This window comes from Capra hircus, chromosome 7 (assembly GCF_001704415.2).
Source record: "Capra hircus breed San Clemente chromosome 7, ASM170441v1, whole genome shotgun sequence".
Classification (NCBI taxonomy): Eukaryota; Metazoa; Chordata; class Mammalia; order Artiodactyla; family Bovidae; genus Capra; species Capra hircus.
The window spans coordinates 29,781,851-29,803,545 of NC_030814.1; the positions used below are offsets into that span (position 1 = coordinate 29,781,851).

Below are 21,695 nucleotides of genomic sequence, written 5' to 3' on the forward strand. Positions count from 1 at the left end.
ATCGTGCCTGACTCTGCAGGGCTTCCCAGTGGTAGAAGTAAGTAAGTGAAAGTCGCTCACTCGTGTCTTACTCTTTGCGACCCCATGGACTATACAGTCCATGGACTTCTCCAGGCCAGAATACTGGAGTGGGTAGCCATTCCCTTCTCTAGGGGAGCTTCCCAACCCAGGGATCAAACCCAGGCCTCCCACATTGCAGGCGGTTTCTTTGCCAGTTGAGCCACAGGGAAGCCCAAGGCAAGTGGTAAAGAACCAGCCTGCCAATGCAGGAGACTCAAGAGATGTGCGTTCTCCTGGCTTGGGGAATGAAGATCCTCTGGAGGAGAGCATGGCAAGCCACTCCAGTATTCTTGCCTGGAGAATCCCATGACAGAGGCCAGAATACTGGAGCAGGTTGCCATTTCCTTCTCCAGGGGATCTGCACAACCCAAGAATCAAACCCACATCTCCCACACTGACAGGTGGATTCTTTACTGCTGAGATACCAAGGAGGCCCCTGGACACAGAGACACACACAAAAGAAAGACAATATAAAGAAACATAGGAAGAAGATGGCCACCTACAAGCCAAGGGGAAAGGCCTGGGAAAGCCTTGCTTCACAGCCCTTAGAAGAAACCAACCCTGCTAGAACCCTGATGTTAGATTTCTAGCCTCCAGAAGTAAAACAAATTCCTGTTTTTTAAGCCACCCAGTTTGTGGTACTTTCATCAGTCCCAGCAAAATAACATAACCCCACTGAAAGGCTCAACACCTATTCAGAGATGCTTATAAACAAATCATTGAAATACCTAGTACATTGAGAGGCATGCTGTGGCAACCAATTTAAAGAGTGTCAGTATGCTCACCATGGCTGATTTTAAGCTACCAAGGCTTTAACAACCAGAAAGAAAATTCCATGAGAACATAATTAATTGGCCAGTCTCACAAACCTCTACAACCTAGATCTAGCACACACCAACGACACAGGCATCAGAATCTAATAGCTACAATTCCTTTTCCCAAGTGATGTTTCTGAACCAGGGATCAAACAAACCAGGTCTCCTGCACTGCAGGCGGGTTCTTTACCATCTGAGCTACCAAGGAAGCCCTTAATATCTACAGATTATTTTTCAATGTAAACCAAGGTTAGAACCCCAACTGAAACTGTAGGACAGCTTCATAAAGGCGTAAGACCGTGAAAATACAGGCTATTTTAGAAGACAGATGAGGAGAAAACCCAGCATACCACATAAGAATAATTTAAGAATGGTAAAAAAAAAAGAAAGAAAGAAAGAAAGAAAACAAGCAGTGAATGAAAAAAAGAGCTAACACTTACTGAACACTTCCTATGTTCTATGTACTGTTTTAAATCATTACTTGTATTAACTAACTTCATCGCCACTACTACTTTATGAAAAGTTTTATTATTATATACCTGGTTTTGAATAAGGAAACAGAGCCAAAGAGAGGTTAACAAGATCCATAGCTTTAAAAAAAAAAAAAAAAACAGGAAGCTAAGATGCTAAGATTCACACACAGACTCTATACTCAGACCATGGTCCAGGCCATCTCTCACTATACATGACATGTTTAGAACATGACCATCAGCACAGAGCAACCAGAGAGAGGGACAAGGGACCAGACAGGAGAAAGTGTGCCATATTGCTGGCCTCGTCTTACCTTACATAAGCAATGGGTTTGCAACTCAAATGGGGTCTTTGCAACTTCATGGACTATACAGTCCATGGAATTCTCCAGGCCAGAATACTGGAGTGGGTAGCCTTTCCTTTCTCCAGGGGATCCTCCCAACCCAGGGATCGAACCCAGGTCTCCCACGTTGCAGGCAGATTCTTTACCAGCTGAGCCACAAGGAAAGCCCAATAATACTGGAGTAGGTAGCCTATGCCTTCTTTAGCGGATCTCCCTGACCCAAGAATTGAACCGGGGTCTCCTGCATTGCAGGCAGATTCTTTACCAACTGAGCTATCAGGGAAGCCCATTGCAACTCAAACTCTGGTAAAATCAATTAATTTAACCTTTCTGCATAACTTGTTGCTTAAAAATGTCAAATCAAGTAGAAGAGTATGCAAGTGAAAACTAAAACTCTCTCTATAAAACATCACTATCTCCTTACTTATGTGTAAAAAATAAGGTTTAGACATAAGATAAGGATTGCCGAGCAGGCAAAAAGCACCCGTCCTCTCTCAGGAGCAATCAGCACAGCCCAGAGCCTCTCAGAAGGAATGCTGGAGAATCACACACATTCCCTAAGCCACAAAGAGAATTCTGGAAGATAAGGCTGGCACTCACTAAGCTCCTGGGACAAAGGCAGCACCCAGCAGGAAAAGTCAAAGTTTTCTACTTTTAAAGTTAGAGGGAAGACATCCACAAACACTTCACATCATCACGGCCCCAGGGGATGAATGAATCCCATGACTATTTCCAACTTTTAGCCAGTAATTAACTCTGGAATTGTTCTTTTTTAAAAAATCCTTTTCATCTATGTATCTGCAGAGCATTGTGAAATACCAGCACTTTGACAAAGGCAGTGTATGGCATAACGGACTGAAAAAAACACATGTCCCCTTTGTCAGTACAGAGGGGAAGACAAAGTAAACGAAACAAGCAAACAAGAAGCGCCTCTTCTTTCAGGGGCATATATTTCACTGTACACAGGGCCCTAAGGGCACAGTACACAGTAACCTAAGGACGCCCTTTCCTCAGCAGCTGCAGGAAAATGACAAAACTCTGTTGAGCGGCTAAGTTCTGTCTCTCTCCATAGCAATAAGTAGGCGGAAAGGAGGCAGAATGTGACAATCAACCCATAGACCAGGCTGTTCCCACGGTTTTCCAGTAGGTAGAAGAAATAGGATTTTATTCTGTATGGGTGAGCAATCAATTGTCTTACTCAATTTAATCACCCACAGGTAAATTCTGTGGTCTCTGGGGGTTGATAGTTAAAAGTTACATAAAAGACTGCCAAGGATCCTTACCTACAAGGTAACTTATACATCAATGACTGCCTGACTTAGCAAGTAGGAATTGCTCAGCCTTAAAAGGACAGTAATCATTTTATCAAGTGCTTCCAAACTACTAATATTTCAGTAAGAAGCCAGCTAGTTTTTACATTCCTACTTGTAAAAGTTATGTCGATGTCAAGAGTATTAAACAACTGTCAGCTAGTTTGAAAAAGGAAGCAAAAGAAACTGGGCATTCAAGGAAGAGAGGCAATGGTTTGACTTAATTCTGTAACCAGCTACCAATTAACAAAAAATTCTTTAAAGCTACAAGCCACGGGAAGTAAAATAGTTTGCATGACTACCCAGTACCCACACAAAATGATAGTGTATTACTCTTCTATTAATATGTAACAAATTACTAAAAACTTAGCGGCTTAAAACAACATACATTTATTACCTCAGTTCTGTAGGTCAGAATTCCAACACTGAGCTCACTGGGCTAAAATCAAGGTATCAAAAGGGCTGAGCTCCGTTCTGAAGTCTAGAGGAGAGAACCTCCTTGCCCTTTCCAGTTGCTAGCGGCAGTCTACACTTCACGGCTCCTGGCCTCTTCCTCCATCTTCTAAGCCAGTCTGAGTGGGTCAAACACTCCCATCCCATCACTCTGATTCTTCTGCCTCCTCGTCCACGTTTAAAGGACTCTGGTGATTCACTGGGCCCACCTGCCAAATCTAGGGTACTCTCCCTACCTTAAAGTCAGCTGAGGAGCAATTTTAACTTCCCTTTGTCATTTAACCTCACATGCTCACAGATCCAAATCCTGGGGTCGGGACACCGGATCTTTGGAGACAGACAAACAGATACATGTAAGCATTACCATGCCACTTGGTAGCTACTAGACCACCGGCGCCTGTTTCCTCATATACAAATTTGTACTTTATATATAGTGATTACTATATAATAATAGTAATTAACACAAAGGGCTGTTGTGAAGATTACATGAGTTAATATGAGCAATGGTCACCAAATATACTTGGTGTATAGTAAGAGCTTCACCCAACATTTTTTACAAACTCGTATTTCATCTTTGTTTAAACTTTTCTCTCACTGTGGAATATATTTCCCCAACACATGTCTAATTAAGTGTTGCATGAAGTTCCCCCTACACTACAAAAAAAATGCATTTGTCTAATATAGCAGTTACTACGCATATGCAGCCACTGAGCACTTGCAATGTGGCTGGTCGGAACTAAGATGTGCTGGAAGTGTATAATACACACTGTACTTCGAAAATTTTGTAAAAAGTAATGTAAAGATTTAATACAGAAGGCAGAATATAACAGAGCTGCATGCTGAAATGACATTATGGATATACTGAATTTAAAAAGTGAATTATTAAAAATTAATTACATCTATTTCTTTTACTTTTCAATGTGGCTGCTAGAAAATTTTTAATTACATATGTGACTCACATTATATTTCTACCAAGCAGTTCAGTTCAGTTGCTTAGTTGTGTCGAATTCTTTGAGACCCCATGAACTGCAGCATGCCAGGCCTCCCTGTCTATCACCAACTCCTGGAGTTTACCCAAACCCATGTCCATCGAGTCAATGATGCCATCCAACCATCTCATCTTCTGGCATCCCCTTCTCCTCCTGCCCTCAATCTTTCCCAGCATCAGGGTCTTTTCCAATGAGTCAGCTCTTTACATGAGGTAGCCAAAGTATTGGAGTTTCAGCTTTAGCATCATTCCTTCCAAAGAAATCCCAGGGCTGATCTCCTTTAGGATGGACTGGTTGGATCTCCTTGCAGTCCAAGGGACTCTCAAGAGTCTTCTCCAACACCACAGTTCAAAAGCATCAGTTCTTCGGTGCTCAGCTTTCTTTATAGTCCAACTCTCACATCCATACATGACCACTAGAAAAACCATAGCCTTGACTAGATGGATCTTTGTTGGCAAAGTAATGTCTCTGCTTTTTAATATGCTGTTTAGGTTGGTCATAACTTTCCTTCTAAGGAGTGCTGGTTCACAAAGAATTATCCTCGCCCTCTCATGTACTCTCTTAGTATTCAGTTTGCTTTCCTATCACACACACTGTATAATCTGCTTTGCACTGCAGTGATTTGCATATATGCTGGCTTTTCAAATAGACTGGTAGCCTTTAATAGGCAAGGGCTTCCCTGGTGGCTTAGAACGGTAAACAACGTGGAAGACCCAGGCTCAATCTCTGGATTGGGAAGATCCCCTGGAGAAGGGAATGGCGACCCATACCAGTATTCTTGCCTGAAGAATTCCATAGACAGAGGAGCCTGGCAAGCTACAGTCCATGGGTCGCAAAGAGTCGGTCACGACTGAGCTACTAACACACACAGGGACAAAGGTCATGGATCTTCTAATCTCAAGAAGATCCATGGTAACTGTACAATAAACATTTGGGAAGCTGAATGGAAAAGGAAGCATTATTTAGTGAATGTGTTTTGTCTATATCATTTAATTTATTGTTAACTGGAATGACCAGAAGTCAATCTGTCTTTGATGTAACTTTTTCTTGAGTTAAAGGATTAATTAGGATATAAGCAAATAGAAAAAGTTTCATACTGGAGCCTGTTATACAGAGTGAAGTAAGCCAGAAAGAAAAACACCAATACAGTATACTAACATACATATATGGAATTTAGAAAGATGGTAACAATAACCCTATATGCGAGATAGCAAAAGAGACACAGATGTATAGAACAGTCTTTTGGACTCTGTGGGAGTAGGCGAGGGTGGGATGATCTGAGAGAATAGCATTGAAACATGTATATTATCATATATGAAACAGATCGCCAGTCCAGGTTTGACGCATGAGACAGGGTGCTCGGGGCTGGTGCACTGGGATGACCCTGAGGGATGGGATGGGGAGGGAGGTGGGAGGGAGGTTCATGATGGGGAACACATGTACACCCATGGCTGATTCATGTAAATGTATGGCAAAACCCATTACAATATTGTAAAGTAATTAGCCTCCAACTAAAATAAATAAATTAAAAAAAAAAAAGAAGTTTCCTAAAACAATTCTTAGCTTATCACATACAACACACCCATCTATCTTTGACTCTACACTACTGTACTTCATTTTTTTTCTAATGGTAACTGTAACCCACAAAATTGTTTTCATAGTCCACCAATGACTACTGACCACAGTTCAAAAAGCACCTCCTTGATGTGGCAGGTGCTGGCCTCCCCAGTGGGACACAAACCATCTTAAAGATGTCAGGTGATACTCAGCCCTCCCCTGGTCTCAATGGCCCCCCCAGGTAAGGACTGACCCTGCAGTGTGGCCATGGTTCAACACGCAGATCCACTGATCACGCATTCTTCTCCCCCGCCAGCCTTCCTGTTAGGGCTAGGGGCAATCCAGAACACAATCTAGTAGAGCCTGTCCAGGGCCCATGTCCACTCCCAAGAGATGGAGAGCCCAGCTCAGCCTGGCCAAGAAGAGCTCATCAGAGCTGAAGGTACAACGTAAGAGAAAGAGCTCATGACGGTGCTGAGGAAAAGAGTCCTAAGAACTTATCAAGAATTTTCTGAGCTGCTATCGTGTGCGGGGCTCCCAAACAAGCTTGTAGAAATGCCATCAACCTCAGTATATTAAATCAAATTATTGTTGCTGTTACCACTTACTCCTATCCAACTCTTTGTCACCCCATGGACGGTAGCCCACAAGGCTCCCCTGCCCATGGGAACAGACTCTTGTCCTGGGAGTTGGAAGTCTTACGGTTGACTATTTTGAGGTTACGGAATGGATGTCAACCAATATGTTATTTTGTTTTTGACCTCTGATCCGGCCAATTACCCTTCATCAAGCAGCAGATCTCCAGATACAGATTGTTAATTCACCCAGGAATGGAAGGTGGACTTTCCCCATTGGCTGCGTTTTTTAAAATATTCTAACATGCATAAAGTTTAGGCGATACCAAAGAGTAATAAATTAGAGAAAATTTGAAAAGAAAGCTTTCTTTTTCCCTTAATCATATTCACCCATGTACAAAACTGGAGTAAAGATTTGAACAATGGCATTATTAACATAATCTCAGGGCTTTAAAATTTCATTTTATTAAGATAATATCCAGGAAGCAACGTTCATTCATAATCAGAAGAATCTTTAGAATAAGATCCTGACTAGAAGCACTTCTGCTCTGGGAAGAAAGTGCAGACACGCTCTTTCCCCTCTCTTCGGAAGTACAATTCCCTGCACATTACACAGAAAACGAATAGAAGCCAACTCTGGAAGACGGGCAGAGAGCAGACCAGCAGGGAACCTGAGACCTGAGGAGTGACGTGGAGGGGAGCCCCCTGGATTTACTTTTGCACATACATCGCAGCTTTGGAGGTGAAAAAGCTGACAGTCTCCAACAGGTGCACACAAAGGCTCTAACAAACCTGCTCTCCCCAGACAAACACGCAGGAAAGGCCTAGCCAAACAAGATTGAAAATTCTTAAACAATAACCACCCTACTTCAGTCAAACACCACAGAAAAAATACGATCTGACCCCATCCATACTAGCAAAGGCCGAGGGGGGAACCTAGACTGCCTTTCTTACCAGACTGATAAATGGGATCAACGGATTAGGGTTAGTTTTTTGCCAAATATATATTTCTAAATGCCATGCAGTTCCAGAAAATTTTAATAGCGTCAATATTATAAAAAATCAACACACAGCACAGACCCCACCATTTGCAGCAGATGGACTACAACCGTGTCTCCCTGCCTCCTCCTGGTTCTCTGACTAGCTCTTTATCTCCGCCCTCTCTGCAGCTCTCGATTCTTCCCCCCACTCCCAGCTACTGACATGCTCCAAACTGCTCGGTCTCCTCCTTTTCTCTGCACACGTTCTTCCTTTATGGGAACTGTTGTTGCCTTTCACTCAACTCCCGTGGAGGCCTCTTTTCTGTCACGCCATTCCTTTGCCCAGAGACCCAACTGTCTTCCACTAGAGTCCACAGCCCTTGGCTGGACCGTATGGTCCTTGACTCTCTTTTTCACCAAGTCTACTCTCAACATGAAAGTTCTCCTCCAATCAGAAGAGTCTCCCCTCCGTCTTCACACCTCTTCTAATATTTCCAGCCTGTGAGTCTCACAGTTCATGTCATTTCCACACATACACAACATACCATCCTCCCCACTACCAATTCGAAGCCCCGCAATCCTGCAAAGGTCCCCGACCCAGCCCACCTCCTCCACAGGCCTTCCTTGGCTGTGCCAGGACCCAGGAAGCTCTCCCTCACCGTACTCAGAATCGACCATCATCTGCTCTGTTCATCTGACTTGCCTTAAAAATCAGTTTATTTGAGAACTAGCAAATATTAATTAATGTGCTGATTAATTAATGCATTAATATTAATACTTGTTTATTGCTTTCTTCTTTTATAACCATATAATATCCCTAAGCTAAAGTGATCTTAACTGCAGTTAACACAGTGCTTAAAAATCATTGTTTTTCCTTTGCTTCTCTCTATAGAGAAAATGTAAGAATGTGTACATTCTTACAACAAATGGAAAAGATAACAAGATAGTAAGACTGATTTCCTAAGAACCAAACTGAAATCTTAAAAGCACATTTTACAGAAATGATCTATAAAATTTTATATAAATTATCTATAAAAGATAACTCTGAAGAAAAATCAATAGTTTAACATTATTTAGAAATAATAACTTTATATTTGTACTACCTTTGACTAGAATTCATTCCAAACTATCATACAATACAAAAGTAATTAAGTCTTTACCTAGACACACAGAAAGTGAAGCTTTCCGTGGTCTTTACATCTTTGCTGCTGCTGCTGCTGCTAAGTCACTTCAGTCCTGTCCGACTCTGTGCGACCCCATAGACAGCCTCCTACCAGGCTCCTCTGTCCCTGGGATTCTCCAGGCAAGAACACTGGAGTGGGTTGCCATTTCTTTCTCCAATGCATGAAAGTGAAAAGTCAAAGTGAAGTTGCTCAGTCGTGTCCGACTCTTAAGCGACCTCAGCCTACCAGGCTCCTCCGCCCATGGGATTTTCCAGGCAAGAGTACTGGAGTGGGGTGCCATTGCCTTCTCCGTTTACATGGTTAATACATAATAAATGAAGTGCTTTTGGCGCCCTCTTGTGGTCAAAGTATAAAAATAGAAAACAAAAACCCCCTAATACATACTTAAAATGGATATTCTGTAATTTCAAGCCATTCTGGTTTTTCTCACAAAGCTTTATTATTTCATCTGTATTAATAAAATATCAACCATTAACTGACAAAAACTGCTGGTTTTACTTTATGGTTTAAAGCGAAAGAAAAAGAATGAATTCTGAATTTGAGACACAAGAAACTACTCCTCACTACTTAAAGTGAAGTTGCTCAGTCGTGTTTGACACTTTGAGACCCCATAGACTGTGGCCCACCACGCTGCTCCGTCCATAGATTTTCCAGGCTAGAGTACTGGAGTGGGGTGCCATTTCCTTCTCCAGAGGATCTTCCCGACCCAGGGATAGAACCCAAGTCTCCCACATTGTAAGCAAGACGCTTTACCATCTGAGCCACCAGGAAACTTAAAACAAAGATGATACCAAAAAAAAAAAAAACCCACAAACTTTTCTCCTTGACAGTTCAATACTATATTATTTACTGATAGTAAACATGAAACAGACTTTTGGCAAGCTATGTTCTTCATACCCTAATTAAAAGCATCCCTATCCCCATTGCTAACTTTTTTTAAAAAACAAGGCTAGGAAGGCTAAATTTTATGGATGTTAAAGTGGACCCACTAGCATTCAGAAAGAAATTAAGGTAGAACCACACCTACACAGTAAAGGAAAATAAAGGGAAAATGAGTTAGACATCACATGTAAAAAAAAAAAAAAATTAATAATAAATTAAAACAAAATATGAACAATTATGTAAGCCTTGTTAGAATAAGGAGATATTTCTACATATAAAAGTAATGGAATGTTCCAGTAAGTATGGAGAACTTAATTGGTTTAGGCAGTATACTAAAAATAGAAAGAAATAGTGATTAAAATATAAACAAAAATGTTTTTTCAAGAGTCAAAAGAAAAAGGAAATCCCCAAGGAGCAAAACCAATATGGAAACAGCTGCAAGTGGGAGATGACACCATAAAGGACCACGCACAGACAGTAGAGTGTGAGTTCCAAAACACTTCCAATAGGAGTTTCAGTGGAGTGTAGACGAGAGGCAATATTACAGAAGACAGTGGCCGACAGGGAGAATAAAAAGAACAGCTTCCATTATACAGAGCCTTCTGTGCTGGCCCTGCTTCAAGCACTTTAGATAAACTTTTTATATTTACTCTGCACAACAATCCTAAGAGGTAAATGCTCTTACTTTTTCTATTTTAAAGAAAAGGAAACCGAAGACCACCACAATTGAGTGATTCACCCAAAGCCACTAAGGGGAAAGTCAATTTTTTCAACCCAAACCCTATGTCACAAGAATCACACTGTTTCACTGCTTGACTTTTGAATGTCTATTACTCCATTCTGTCCGTAGATCTAGATCAGCTTTAGACTGAACAAAAATGTGGATTAACTGTTGACTATGTTTAGTCCATTATGTGAGTAAAATAGAAATTACATGTGGTTAGTAAACACAGGAAAAATTACATGCCCCCAATGCTACCAGAGAAATACAAATTAAAACAAGACAAAGGCAGTTATCAAATTTGATAAAACCTACATATGACACCCATACTATCTTTGGTATGCCAAATCGCTTTTGAATCTCATCTAATGAGTAAACATTTATGAACATCCTTAGGCAATGCTGCGTACCAGCCAAAACATTCAGTTTTGGTAATGTCTTTGTGGAATGTTTGATGTTTTATTGAATTCTGCCTTTATTGTTTTATAAAAATAAATGAAAATCAGAAAAATGAAACTGTTGATTCAACTGATCAACTTTAGGCTTACATCTAAATTAATCAAATATACACTCAGTTATGAAGGAAAATTAAAATCAAAAACATAAAATATGGGAAATACAGTTTTAGAAGGCTATCTTAAAAAACTTCTGAGATTTTATTAATTTTTTTAGCTCTCCAAATGCAGCATCCCTTATCAGTCCACTTGTCTGACTTTTGATTATGCAAGTTTGAACACAGTCAGAAAAGGATTAAGAACAAAATACTAAAAAATAAATAAATAAATAAAAATTTTAAAAAAGAACAAAATACAGGGAATTCATGCAAAATTTTCATCTATCCAATTGGCAGAAATTACCTCAGTGATCACTTCCCATGCTACCAAGGAAAAAAATACATAGGAAATTTTAAGTTAAAAATTAAAAAAAGATACAAAACTGACTTTGCAATATGAATCTAAATTTATAAACAACAAGAAAAAGGATAAATATACACAGAAATAATATACCAAAATGTTTAACAGTAGTTATCTCTGAGTTACAGCTTACTATTATGTTTATGGGACTTTTTTTTAATAACTCTTAACTTTTCCTGAATGAATATGGATTAGTGTTCTAATCAGAAAAACACATTATGAAAGCTACTCTGAAAGAATTTTAAGTCAAAGGGAAAAGGAACTTTCAACTCAAAGAACATAGAAACACACAGAACTTCACTGAATCATTCAGTTTGACCTTCTAACTGCTTTGTCAACCTATTAAACATAAATCTTCATGGGCTCACCTGCCTGAAGTCCAAATTCCGCAGTACATAATGTCCTCCTCACTGGAGCCCCAGCCCAACTTCCCAGTCTCTTCCCACCAAACTCCTCGGGGAGCAGCGCAGAATCACCCCACCCAGGCACCTTCACATCTGTCATACATACACCACGCTTTGTGAATCCAGTCAGGTCTGTACCCATCTTCCTCTCCCGGTGGGTTATAGACGCTGCAGACACATATCACAAGCACATCTTCCTCCACAGGCCACGGGGCCTGGCACACGGCCTCATCAATAAGAGGAGTGACCACGGATCTAGTACATTCGACTACTGGACTTGGCCACAAATTGAAACTTGCAGCAAAAATAAGGCATTTCCAAAATTACATAAGCTTTCTAAGAAATGATTACCTCCAGAAACTGAAGATCAGCTACCAGATAATCTCATTAAACAATACCATAACCCTTGCTGTGTACTCGGAACCACGTATACTGAGATTCCACTGATGAAAAGGATATAGTCCCTGCCATTAAGTAACTGTCTACTAGTAGGAGAGACATGGCTCAGATGGTAAAGCGTCTGCCTGCAATACAGGAGACCCAGGTTTGATCTCTGGGTTGGGAAGATCTCCTGGAGAAGGAAATGGCAACCCACTCCAGTATTTCTGCCTGGAGAATCCCAGGGACAGAGGAGCCTGGTAGGCTACAGTCCATGGGGTCGCAAAGAGTCTGACAAGACTGAGCTACTTCACTTCTTCTTTCCTTATGAAATAATACCATTAAATATCACAAACCCCTTTAAAAAGAGAAACTTCTAAAGGCCTACATTAAGGTGACATTATAGGTAATTCTGTTTCTGATTTTTGAAATTTCTGCTACTATGATGAAATATACAATTTTTAAAGACTTTGATACCCATTCACTTGGGAATCAGATCTAGGTTTCAGAATCCACATTATTTTCCAGCAATGTGCCAACTCACCTCATAGCCGTGACCCTGTGGACGAGCGTCTCTGTTTGCTCCGACAAGTCTGACGGAAGCAGCAGCTCCACCGGCTGCAGGCACAGTATCCGAGTTTCGAGCTCTGAACGGGAAGCAGAGTCCTGGAAACTGTCGAACACAACCTCACCTGTGGCGGGCTGTACTCCCTAAAGACAAAAACATACAGCACAGAAAATATATCTTTCCCCATTGTAACTATGGCACAGGATTAATAAACATGGAAATAGTAAAGAGCATGTACTTGAATTTCTAAAGTGTTTGAAAACCTGTCTGCTTTCCAAGACTCTTACATAAGAAGTCAGATTCACCAATATTTAAACTATGCTATAGACATCCTGAGTCCAGCCAAATCGTGGATATACAACAAAAGATGGAGCGACAACAAGTCACCAAACCCTCCTGGGCCTCAGGGCCCTCCTCTGTAAGTGGGAATCAGCCAGGTTACTTCCCTCACAAAGTTACTGGAAGGGTCAAATGAGAAAACAAATGAACACTTTGTAAGCTGTAAAGTGCTATACATATAGCAGATATTATTGCTAAAAGTAACAAGTGATATGCTCCTAGCACCCTCGCCACCAAAGGAGAAGTAAGTTACTCTTTTGTTATATAAAATGAATAAATAAAAAGTGCATCTTTTGCAAAAAACAAAATTGAATATAACAAACTCTGACTAAACCCCATGTGCACAGTCTATCCAGGGAAATAACCATGAGAACTGAAAGCCACTTGCATCACCCCAAGCCAATACCAGCAAAGAAAACCTGGAAAAGATTACAGTTTGGAAAAGAAGAAAAAAATTAAGTCATTTACTCATAGGTGGAGAGGCGATACAGTGGTGGAGGCAAGATTCACATAGTCTGACTCCAAAAGTCACACTCCTACTCATTACTGATAATTAAGAAAGGCACGGGGCCAGCTACAGACTGCATGAGTGAACAGGAGGAAAAATAACCTCCCTACACTCAAACACAGCTGGTGGAAAGTCAACCGACACAACGTCTTCGAAAAACAGTCTGGCGTTTTCTAGGAAAGTTGAAAACATCCTGTAAAAATATCCTGTAACTCAGCAATTTCTCCCCTGAGCTAAGAAACTCAGGCACGTGCATGTCAGAAGCCATGCATTAATAAAAAAATGTCTATAGTGTATACTTTGTAGAAGCAAAAACTGGGAGGAATCCACTTGTCCCTTAACAGAAGAATGAATAAACTGTAAAATGAAATACAATGTCGCAACAAAAGAACTACTATGGTAACACATGGAAATAAATCTCTTGTACAAAATGGTAAACATAGAAGCAAGACCCAAAAGGAGTAAATACAACATATTTATATGAATACACTGCTTAAGGTAGTAAAATTGGATCAAAAAGCAAGGGAATTATTATCTTAAAGTCTGGATTTGGGTTACCTCTGGAGCCAAGGGGCCCTTCTGTGAATGGTGTTATATTTTCTAACCTGGGGGGCTGTCTCACATCACACTGGTAATTTTTGATGTATGCATTTTTTTCTTGGCTTTTTTTTTTAATCACTCATTCTTGGCTCAAGGAAGTTCCTTAATTCTAGCCCATAGGCCTTCTCTAGTGGCCAGATAACTGAACTGTAAGTACATTAGCATACAAACTACTCCCAATCTACAACCCAATATACAGTTGGGTTTATCTCCCAATCTACAACCAGACTTGTACAAAAGCTGTTTCCAGGAGTTCAAGTAATAAGTGTATTGGCCAAATTCCTCTTTGCTATTTTAATCAGAGAAATGGTCTATATCATAAGCCCTGCAATGCCTACTACTCTGTGTGATATGTGACACTGATAAGCCCACAGGCAGTCTATAGATAGAGCGTCTGATTGCATTGGCGCTGCAACAGTAAAGCCTTTGATTTCAGACTAACTACCAGTATCCAAAGGATGACTCCTAGGTAGTGACTGGGGAACAAGTGACACCCATCACAACAGGGAAAAACCCAGCAAGAGCAGGGTACAGGAAGAGGAGCTCCATTTCAGCCACTCTGAATGTGAGGGCCTCATCCAGTGAAGAGCTGGGCATGGCACATGGAGCTCTGCTCAGTGTTTCTGGCAGCCTGGGTGGGAGGGAAGTTAGAGAGAATGGACGTGCGTACATGTATGGCTGAGGCTCTCTACCGTCCACTGGAAATGATCACAACACAGCTATACCCACTGCAGAATACAAAGTTAAAAAAAAAAAAAAGAGTAAGTCCCAAGAAAATGACTGAGATGGAAACTATCAATTCTCATTTCTTTCACATGCCAGTTTATACACTATGTTCACTTTGGCAAGATGCCAAACAGTATTTCTAAAAGCACGAAATAGGAGTTGTATATACAATCAGCTCTGCTGCTCAGACTGAGTTCCAAGTAAATAGCACATTACATCTGTTAAAACTTAAAAGCAAATAACTTTACTATTTGTAGATAGGTTCAATTGCCTGCAGCTAGATAAAAATTGCTTCTCAAGGATAAAAAAAAAATCATTTAGAGTCCCCAACAGTAATGCTAACTCCCAGAGAGAATGGCTTACTATTAAGCAACATCAAAGTTAGTACCAAGTTATGCAGCCAAAATGAGGTATCAAAAGGTATTTTGGAGACAACTGGGCTGTAGGAATTTTTACTGATATTGTAGCTGGTTGCAAAAGTTCAAAAATATAAACAGAATGTGTTATTACTTAGGCAAGGAGTCCTGCTTCTGCTTAACAGAACAATGGAGTCTAATAGTAGTTCCAAGAGGCACTTAAGTCTAAGATTTAGAGTCCAAATAGGTCTCTAAATGGGCAGATCTGTTCATAAACTGCCAGAAGGCAAGATCAATAAAACTATGATTCACAAACTATATTCACCTGGAAGACTGGTTATAAATATTCCTAATGTTTATTGAAAACAGAGTTTCGAATTGGCCAGTTATAACCCTTAACTACCCTTTCCTCTAAAACTAACCATGACAAACCCATAATTGTTTGCCTTTAACTTCAAATCTAGAGGAAATTTGTAAAAGCCTTTGTCATCCATGCATGTGTTGACTTAAACGTTTCATTCTGCTATCTGAACAGTTTGCAGACATGCCCATCACTGTGCCTGTCTTCAGCCGTAAACTACTAGAGCACATGGACAGAAAACTACCCGGATCCCTCCAAAGCACAGAGTGCCGAACAGTCACGTATGAAAATTTATATTTTAACATATAAAACCAGCAGGGAAATGCTTTTCTAGTACAATTACTTGAAGACACAACCCATCAGATAGTCTCATAAACCATACATCATTACTCATATTTAAAGATACCATGAACATATCATTTGTTCTTCACCTACAAAGTACTTACCACAATTCCAATGGAAACGTTCCCCTTTTTTCTGTCTTTAATGTTTTCTTTGTTTTCACAGATACACAGAAGATAGCTGGTGGAAGTATCAGTCATTACCTCATCGACATTTACAGCATCATCCAGCTTGACCAGAGGATTCACATGTAATAATTATTAAGGAAAAACAAATGCTATAGTCCCATGAGCTTTTCCTCCTTAAAATAATAGTTTATTTTCCTGGATATTTTTGCTCTATACAAAATCTTCCATACAGCATTCATTCTTCTGATTTACTCTGATTATAGTTACAAGGCAGTATCTTCCCTAAGATGTAAGATTCATGAGAACAGACAACTATTATCCTCTCACTTCCAAAACGCCTGGAATATACCTCAGATCCTATGGAAGCCCAAACATAATCCTTGAATCCTTAACAATCCCATAAAGTTTAATTCCACAAATCACAGCACAAATAAACTAAAATAGTGTAAATTACTTCCCCCTGCTTAAGTGCCTAACAACTCTCAGACACAGCAAGAGAATATTTTTTAAAATGTGAGAAAACAAAAAAAGAAAACAGAAACATACTTGTGTGTGTGTGCGTGTGTGTGTGTAATAAGTCCATTAAATAAATTATCAGGGATGAAAGCTGTCTCTGGACATGGTAAGCCTGGGAACACCCGCTTTGGGCATCAGCTGATGAGACAGTAAAAGAGAAGTGGGAAGCGGTGCTGTTTTAGAAGCAGGCTTTAAAAAACTGACTCAAGTTTGGGCAAAAGAAACAACAGAATTACCAAGTTCTTACAGCCTGATCAGCTTAGAACAATACAGAGTTGTTAATAGTTTGGGGTCCATTCTGAGTGATAACTGTTCCCTATTCATGGTATTAACAGAACAAAACAGCTTTCAGAATGTGGGTAGAAGCTACGTAGGACTCTAAACAAGCAGATCTAAATAAGCAGATCTGTAATAAATCATAACAGAAATACTACTGTCACACAGTGTCATTTAAGACTTTATCCCTACATTCTTTTATTCTGAGAGACCTGACCCCATCCCACAGTAAACAAAGCGCTTCCTTATCATATTTTATATGTAATTACTTGTTTTTTTAAGTCGACAAAATTTTATGACTCTGCTGTTAAAATCATTTGATTTCAAGTAACTCACTGAATTGATAAATGACCAAAAACTGGGGGGCAATCACTGTATATACTGAAGATTCTTACAAAGTGAGAAAGCTTACAATCCATTTTCAAAAGTAGTAAAATTCTTATGACACTGACAATTAATGAAGATGACCTACTATCATCTTTTATAAGCAGTTAACTGTGTGTTAACTTTGTAGTTTTCACATTGTGAAGTTAGTAAGTTATTTCGTAGGTCTCACTTAGGAAGATGTACAGGAGTTTGTAAGCCCAAGCAACTAACCACGAACGACACAGGCCTGGGGAAGATGTAATTTCACATCAGTTGCTGACTTGCTATCATCATTTACCAGGCTCTCTTTTTTTCTCTTAAAATATGATGACCTCTTCTGTAACTGCGGCATTTGAAAAATGCCTCTTTTTAGCCAAAACCAACCCTTCTCTCTTCAGTTATCATACTAATCAAAGGTCCAAGTAACCATACTGCCTCATCTCATCAAAAACGTACCCAGTCATTGTTTGGAATGGACATGTACAGACTGCTATATCTAAAATGGATAACCAACGAGGACCTATTGTATAGTACCCCTGGAACTCAGCTCTGTGTTGTGTGGCAGCCTGGATGGGAGGGGAGTTTGGCGGAGAATGAACACACGTATATATATATGGCTAAGTCCCTTGGCTGTTCACCTGAAACTACCACAACATCGTTAATCAGCTATATCCCAATACAAAATACAAAGTTTATTTTTTTAAAAAGTACCCAATCAAATAACAGTTTTTAAAAATGTTATTTAAAACAAAGGCCTTGTAACATTTAAGAAAAAAATTCCTACTCAAAAAGGATATCTTCTCCAATAAGTGTAGATTTTGTATAAAGAGCAGTCAGTTTCCGGGAAAAGAGTGAACTTTTGTTGTCCCCAATGGCCTTTAAAGCAGCTGTTTCAGTTTGCTTCACAACTCCCACCTTCAACAAAAGTAACAAACATTGCATGTTAAATATGATGGAAAATTTGTTAAGACGACATTATTTCTAGAGTTTAGAAGTTTAATTCTGAAACATTTAAAATAACAAACTAGTCCACAACATCCAGATGTAGGACCTAAGTTTAAGTAATAAGTTAACACAGGACCTTAGAAGTGTGGATAAATCACTAAGAAACACTCCAACACACAGTTGAAAAAAATTTTTACCCTAAATATCTAATATGTTAAAAACTCATGAAAATAAAGTCCTAATAATTATGACAAACTTTAATTTTTCCAAAATGCCCAATTCCAAAACCAATTTCAGCCTCCCACCTTAGAAACGCCTCCCTCTCCCAGAAGAGACTTCAACCCCCTTTTCCCACAAATTGAAGCCAAAGCTGACCTTATATCCTTTGGCCACAAGGCGGCGTACGTGAACAAACAGTCGATGAGTAGGTATGCTTGCTGTCATAAAGTTGTGATCTAAATGGCAATAGATATTGAGCTCCCGGGCTGCAATCTAAAAAAAAATTTTTTTTAATATATATCAGTAAATTTCTATTTAAAGATTCCCTGTGTGGTATTTGTTCACTTTGTTAAAAATCCATCAAGGTATATATTTAGGATTTGTGCACAGGACTGAAGTGACTTAGCAGCACAGCAGCAGCAGCTATCTATGTGGTAGGTCAATAAAATGTTTAAAAGACATTCCCTGTGCAGAAGCCTATGGTTTCATCTTTTTTTTAACAGTGTCCATGGCCTAAACTAAAGGCCAACATCTATATCTATGAACAACTTGGAAAAATATGACACGTTTTCTTTTATGTCCTTATTAGCGATTATCAGGGATTAGCGAAGTGGCTCAGTCGAGTCTGACTCTGTGACCCCATGGACTGTAGTCTACCAGGCTCCTTGGTCAAAACTTTAAAGTGCTGAACATTTCCCTGTGCAAAACAGAGAGCATGAGAATGTAATGGAATAAGAATCTGCTACTTAGCACATGCAAATAATTGAAAATTAGGAGATATTACACAGTATACATAAATGATAAACCTCCCTGGACAGAGGGCATCTTTGAGAAAGCGAAAAGAAAACTCCCTGGTCTGGTTAGCTAATCAATGACGCACGAGTGACAGGAACGTGGAAACACGTAGCACCACCTGATTCCCTACTTTTTTCTAAGCAGCATCACGCCAGACTTTCCTGGTGGTCCAGTGGCTGAGGTCCTCCTGCCAACGCAGGGGACCTGGGTTTGACCCCTGGTCTGGGAAGATTCCACATGCCATGGGGCAGCTACGCCCACGCACCACAACTACTGAGCCTATGCTCTAGGGCTCAGAGGTCACAACTAGTGAGTCCATGTACTGCAACTACTGAAGCCTGCTTGCCAAGAGCCCATGCTCCGCTGCAATAAGAAGCTTCTGCATCTCAACAAACAGCAACACAACTTAGACTAAGATAGCAAAATGACTGATATACAGAGACCTGTAAGACTTCACACACCTGCTGGAAGGCTGCTGCTGCTGCTGCTGAGTCACTTCAGTCATGTCCGACTCTGTGCGACCCCATAGACGGCAGCCCATCAGGCTCCCCTGTCCCTGGGATTCTCCAGGCAAGAACACTGGAGTGGGTTGCCATTTCTTTTTCCAGTGCATGAAAGTGAAAAGTGAAAGTGAAGTCGCTCAGTCGTGTCCGACTCAGCAACCCCATGGACTGCAGCCTACCAGGCTCTGCCGTCCATGGGATTTTCCAGGCAAGAGTACTGGAATGGGTCGCCATTGCCTTCTCCGGTTGGAAGGCTAGCAGAGTTAATGTGCCCATCCTTTAAGATGTAACTATGTTCCTGGCTAAGAAAATTCATAAAGTAAAGGTAAAGGGAAAGTGAAAGTGAAGTCGCTCAGTCGTGTCCGACTCTTTGGGACCCCGTGGACTGTAGCCCACCAGGCTCCTCTGTCCATGGGATTCTCCAGGCAAGAATACTGGAGTGGGTTGCCATTTCCTTCTCCAGGGGAATCTTCCCAACCCAGGGATCGAACCCGGGTCTCCCGCATTGCAGGCAGACGCTTTAACCTCTGAGCTACCAGGGAAGCCCCAAAGTAAAGGTAAAGAGAAGAATTTCATACATCTCAGTTTTTTTTGGTGTGAGTCTTCATTAGGAATACTCACATGTTTGATGGATGAAAGACACTAGGTAAGCACCATGGAGAATAAGCGTGAACATCCAATCAGAACCACTCACTTCCTTCTCCACAAATTTAGCATCCACCAAGCTTGCTTCTGTTTATATGTAGTGTTTACTTCAAATGAAAGCTTTAAATGGGGCTTCTCTGGTGGCTCAGGGATAAAGAATCCACCTGCAATTCAGGAGACCCCTTTTCAATTCCTGGGTTGGGAAGATCCGCTGGAGAAGGGATAGGCTACCCACTCCAGTATTCTTGGGCTTCCCTGGAGGCTCAGCTGGTAAAGAATCTGCCTGCAATGCAGGAGACCCGGGTCCGATCCCTGGGTTGGGAAGATCCCCTGGAGAAGGGCACGGCTACCCACTCCAGTATTCTGGCCTGGAAAATTCCATTGACTCTATAGTCCATGGTGTTGCAAAAAGTCAGACATGACTGAGCAACTTTCACTTCACTTAAATGAGAGCATTTTTAAAAGGCAACTGATTACATTAGCTTTTTCATAAGGTCAGAAAGTGAAATGAAAACACTGGAAAATATTTAAGGCTGGACAAGAAAATCATGAAATAATGCCTATGAAAATAACTTACCTCGGCATCTTCCCCAAAGAATCTATACTTATATCCACATTCCACACACAAAATTGCGTCTTTCTGCTGCTGCTTCATTTCTAAGTACTGTAATTCTAAGGGTGTGTAGATGCTTTTAGTCCGTTTGTTAGATGGTTTAGAATCAGAAGTTTTCTGTAGGTTTTCATAACTCCTTTGTGATGGTCCAAAATGGCTGAATGTCTTGTCCTGGCAACCGAAAGATTTTTATAGTTTAAAAAGTATTAACCATAATAATAGTTCGAGAGAGAAAGAGAGAATGTAAATTTGGCACAAAGCTAATAATTGGTGAATCCAGGTGAAAGGTTTATAGGAGTATATTGTATATTTAGGCAAATTTTCTTGCACGTTTGGAATTCTTTCAAAGTAAATGACTTTAAAAAATTGAGCCAAAGTAGACAACTACTTAGTATCTTAAACAAATTTTGAAAGCCTAAAATAAAACAATTTCATTTACTTTTTTTTTTGACTAGTTCATGAATCTGGACTTTGCAGAAAGGAGTGGGAACTTCTGAAAATCAGATACAAAATTGTGTTGGTCTGAGTATTCTTCTGAGTAAAGAATCCATAGTTTCATTAGATTTAAATGATTCAAAAAAAAAAGTAAAGAACTATTTCTTTAATTCAGTAGCTCTCAACCATAGCTACACATTAAAATGAGAGCTTTTAAATGATAACCAAGTCCAGTTTTTCATGAACACCAAATAAACATGATTCTGAGAAAGGGTTCTGATTATAGATTTTTTTTGCAAAGTTCTGTTCTCCAGGTGATTGTTTTTAGTTGACATACAGTTGACACACAATATCATGTTAGTTCCAGGTGTGCAACATGGTGATCTGACAATCAAATATATTATGAAATGATCACAAG

General features: G+C 40.1%; 1 protein-coding gene across 2 annotated transcripts in view; it reads right to left on the reverse strand.

The window, feature by feature from the left end:
• The window catches only part of MSH3 (mutS homolog 3), a 191,738-nt gene that overhangs the window by 157,607 nt on the left and 12,436 nt on the right, over positions 1-21,695 (reverse strand). For both annotated transcript variants that reach the window (XM_018050063.1, XM_018050062.1), the window contains exons 4-8: positions 20,807-21,013; positions 18,443-18,559; positions 17,920-18,037; positions 15,941-16,086; positions 12,581-12,747 (exon numbers count right to left, since the gene is read on the reverse strand). In XM_018050063.1, coding sequence (XP_017905552.1) covers positions 12,581-12,747; positions 15,941-16,086; positions 17,920-18,037; positions 18,443-18,559; positions 20,807-21,013 — 755 coding nt within the window. The remainder of the gene's footprint in view (positions 1-12,580; positions 12,748-15,940; positions 16,087-17,919; positions 18,038-18,442; positions 18,560-20,806; positions 21,014-21,695) is intronic.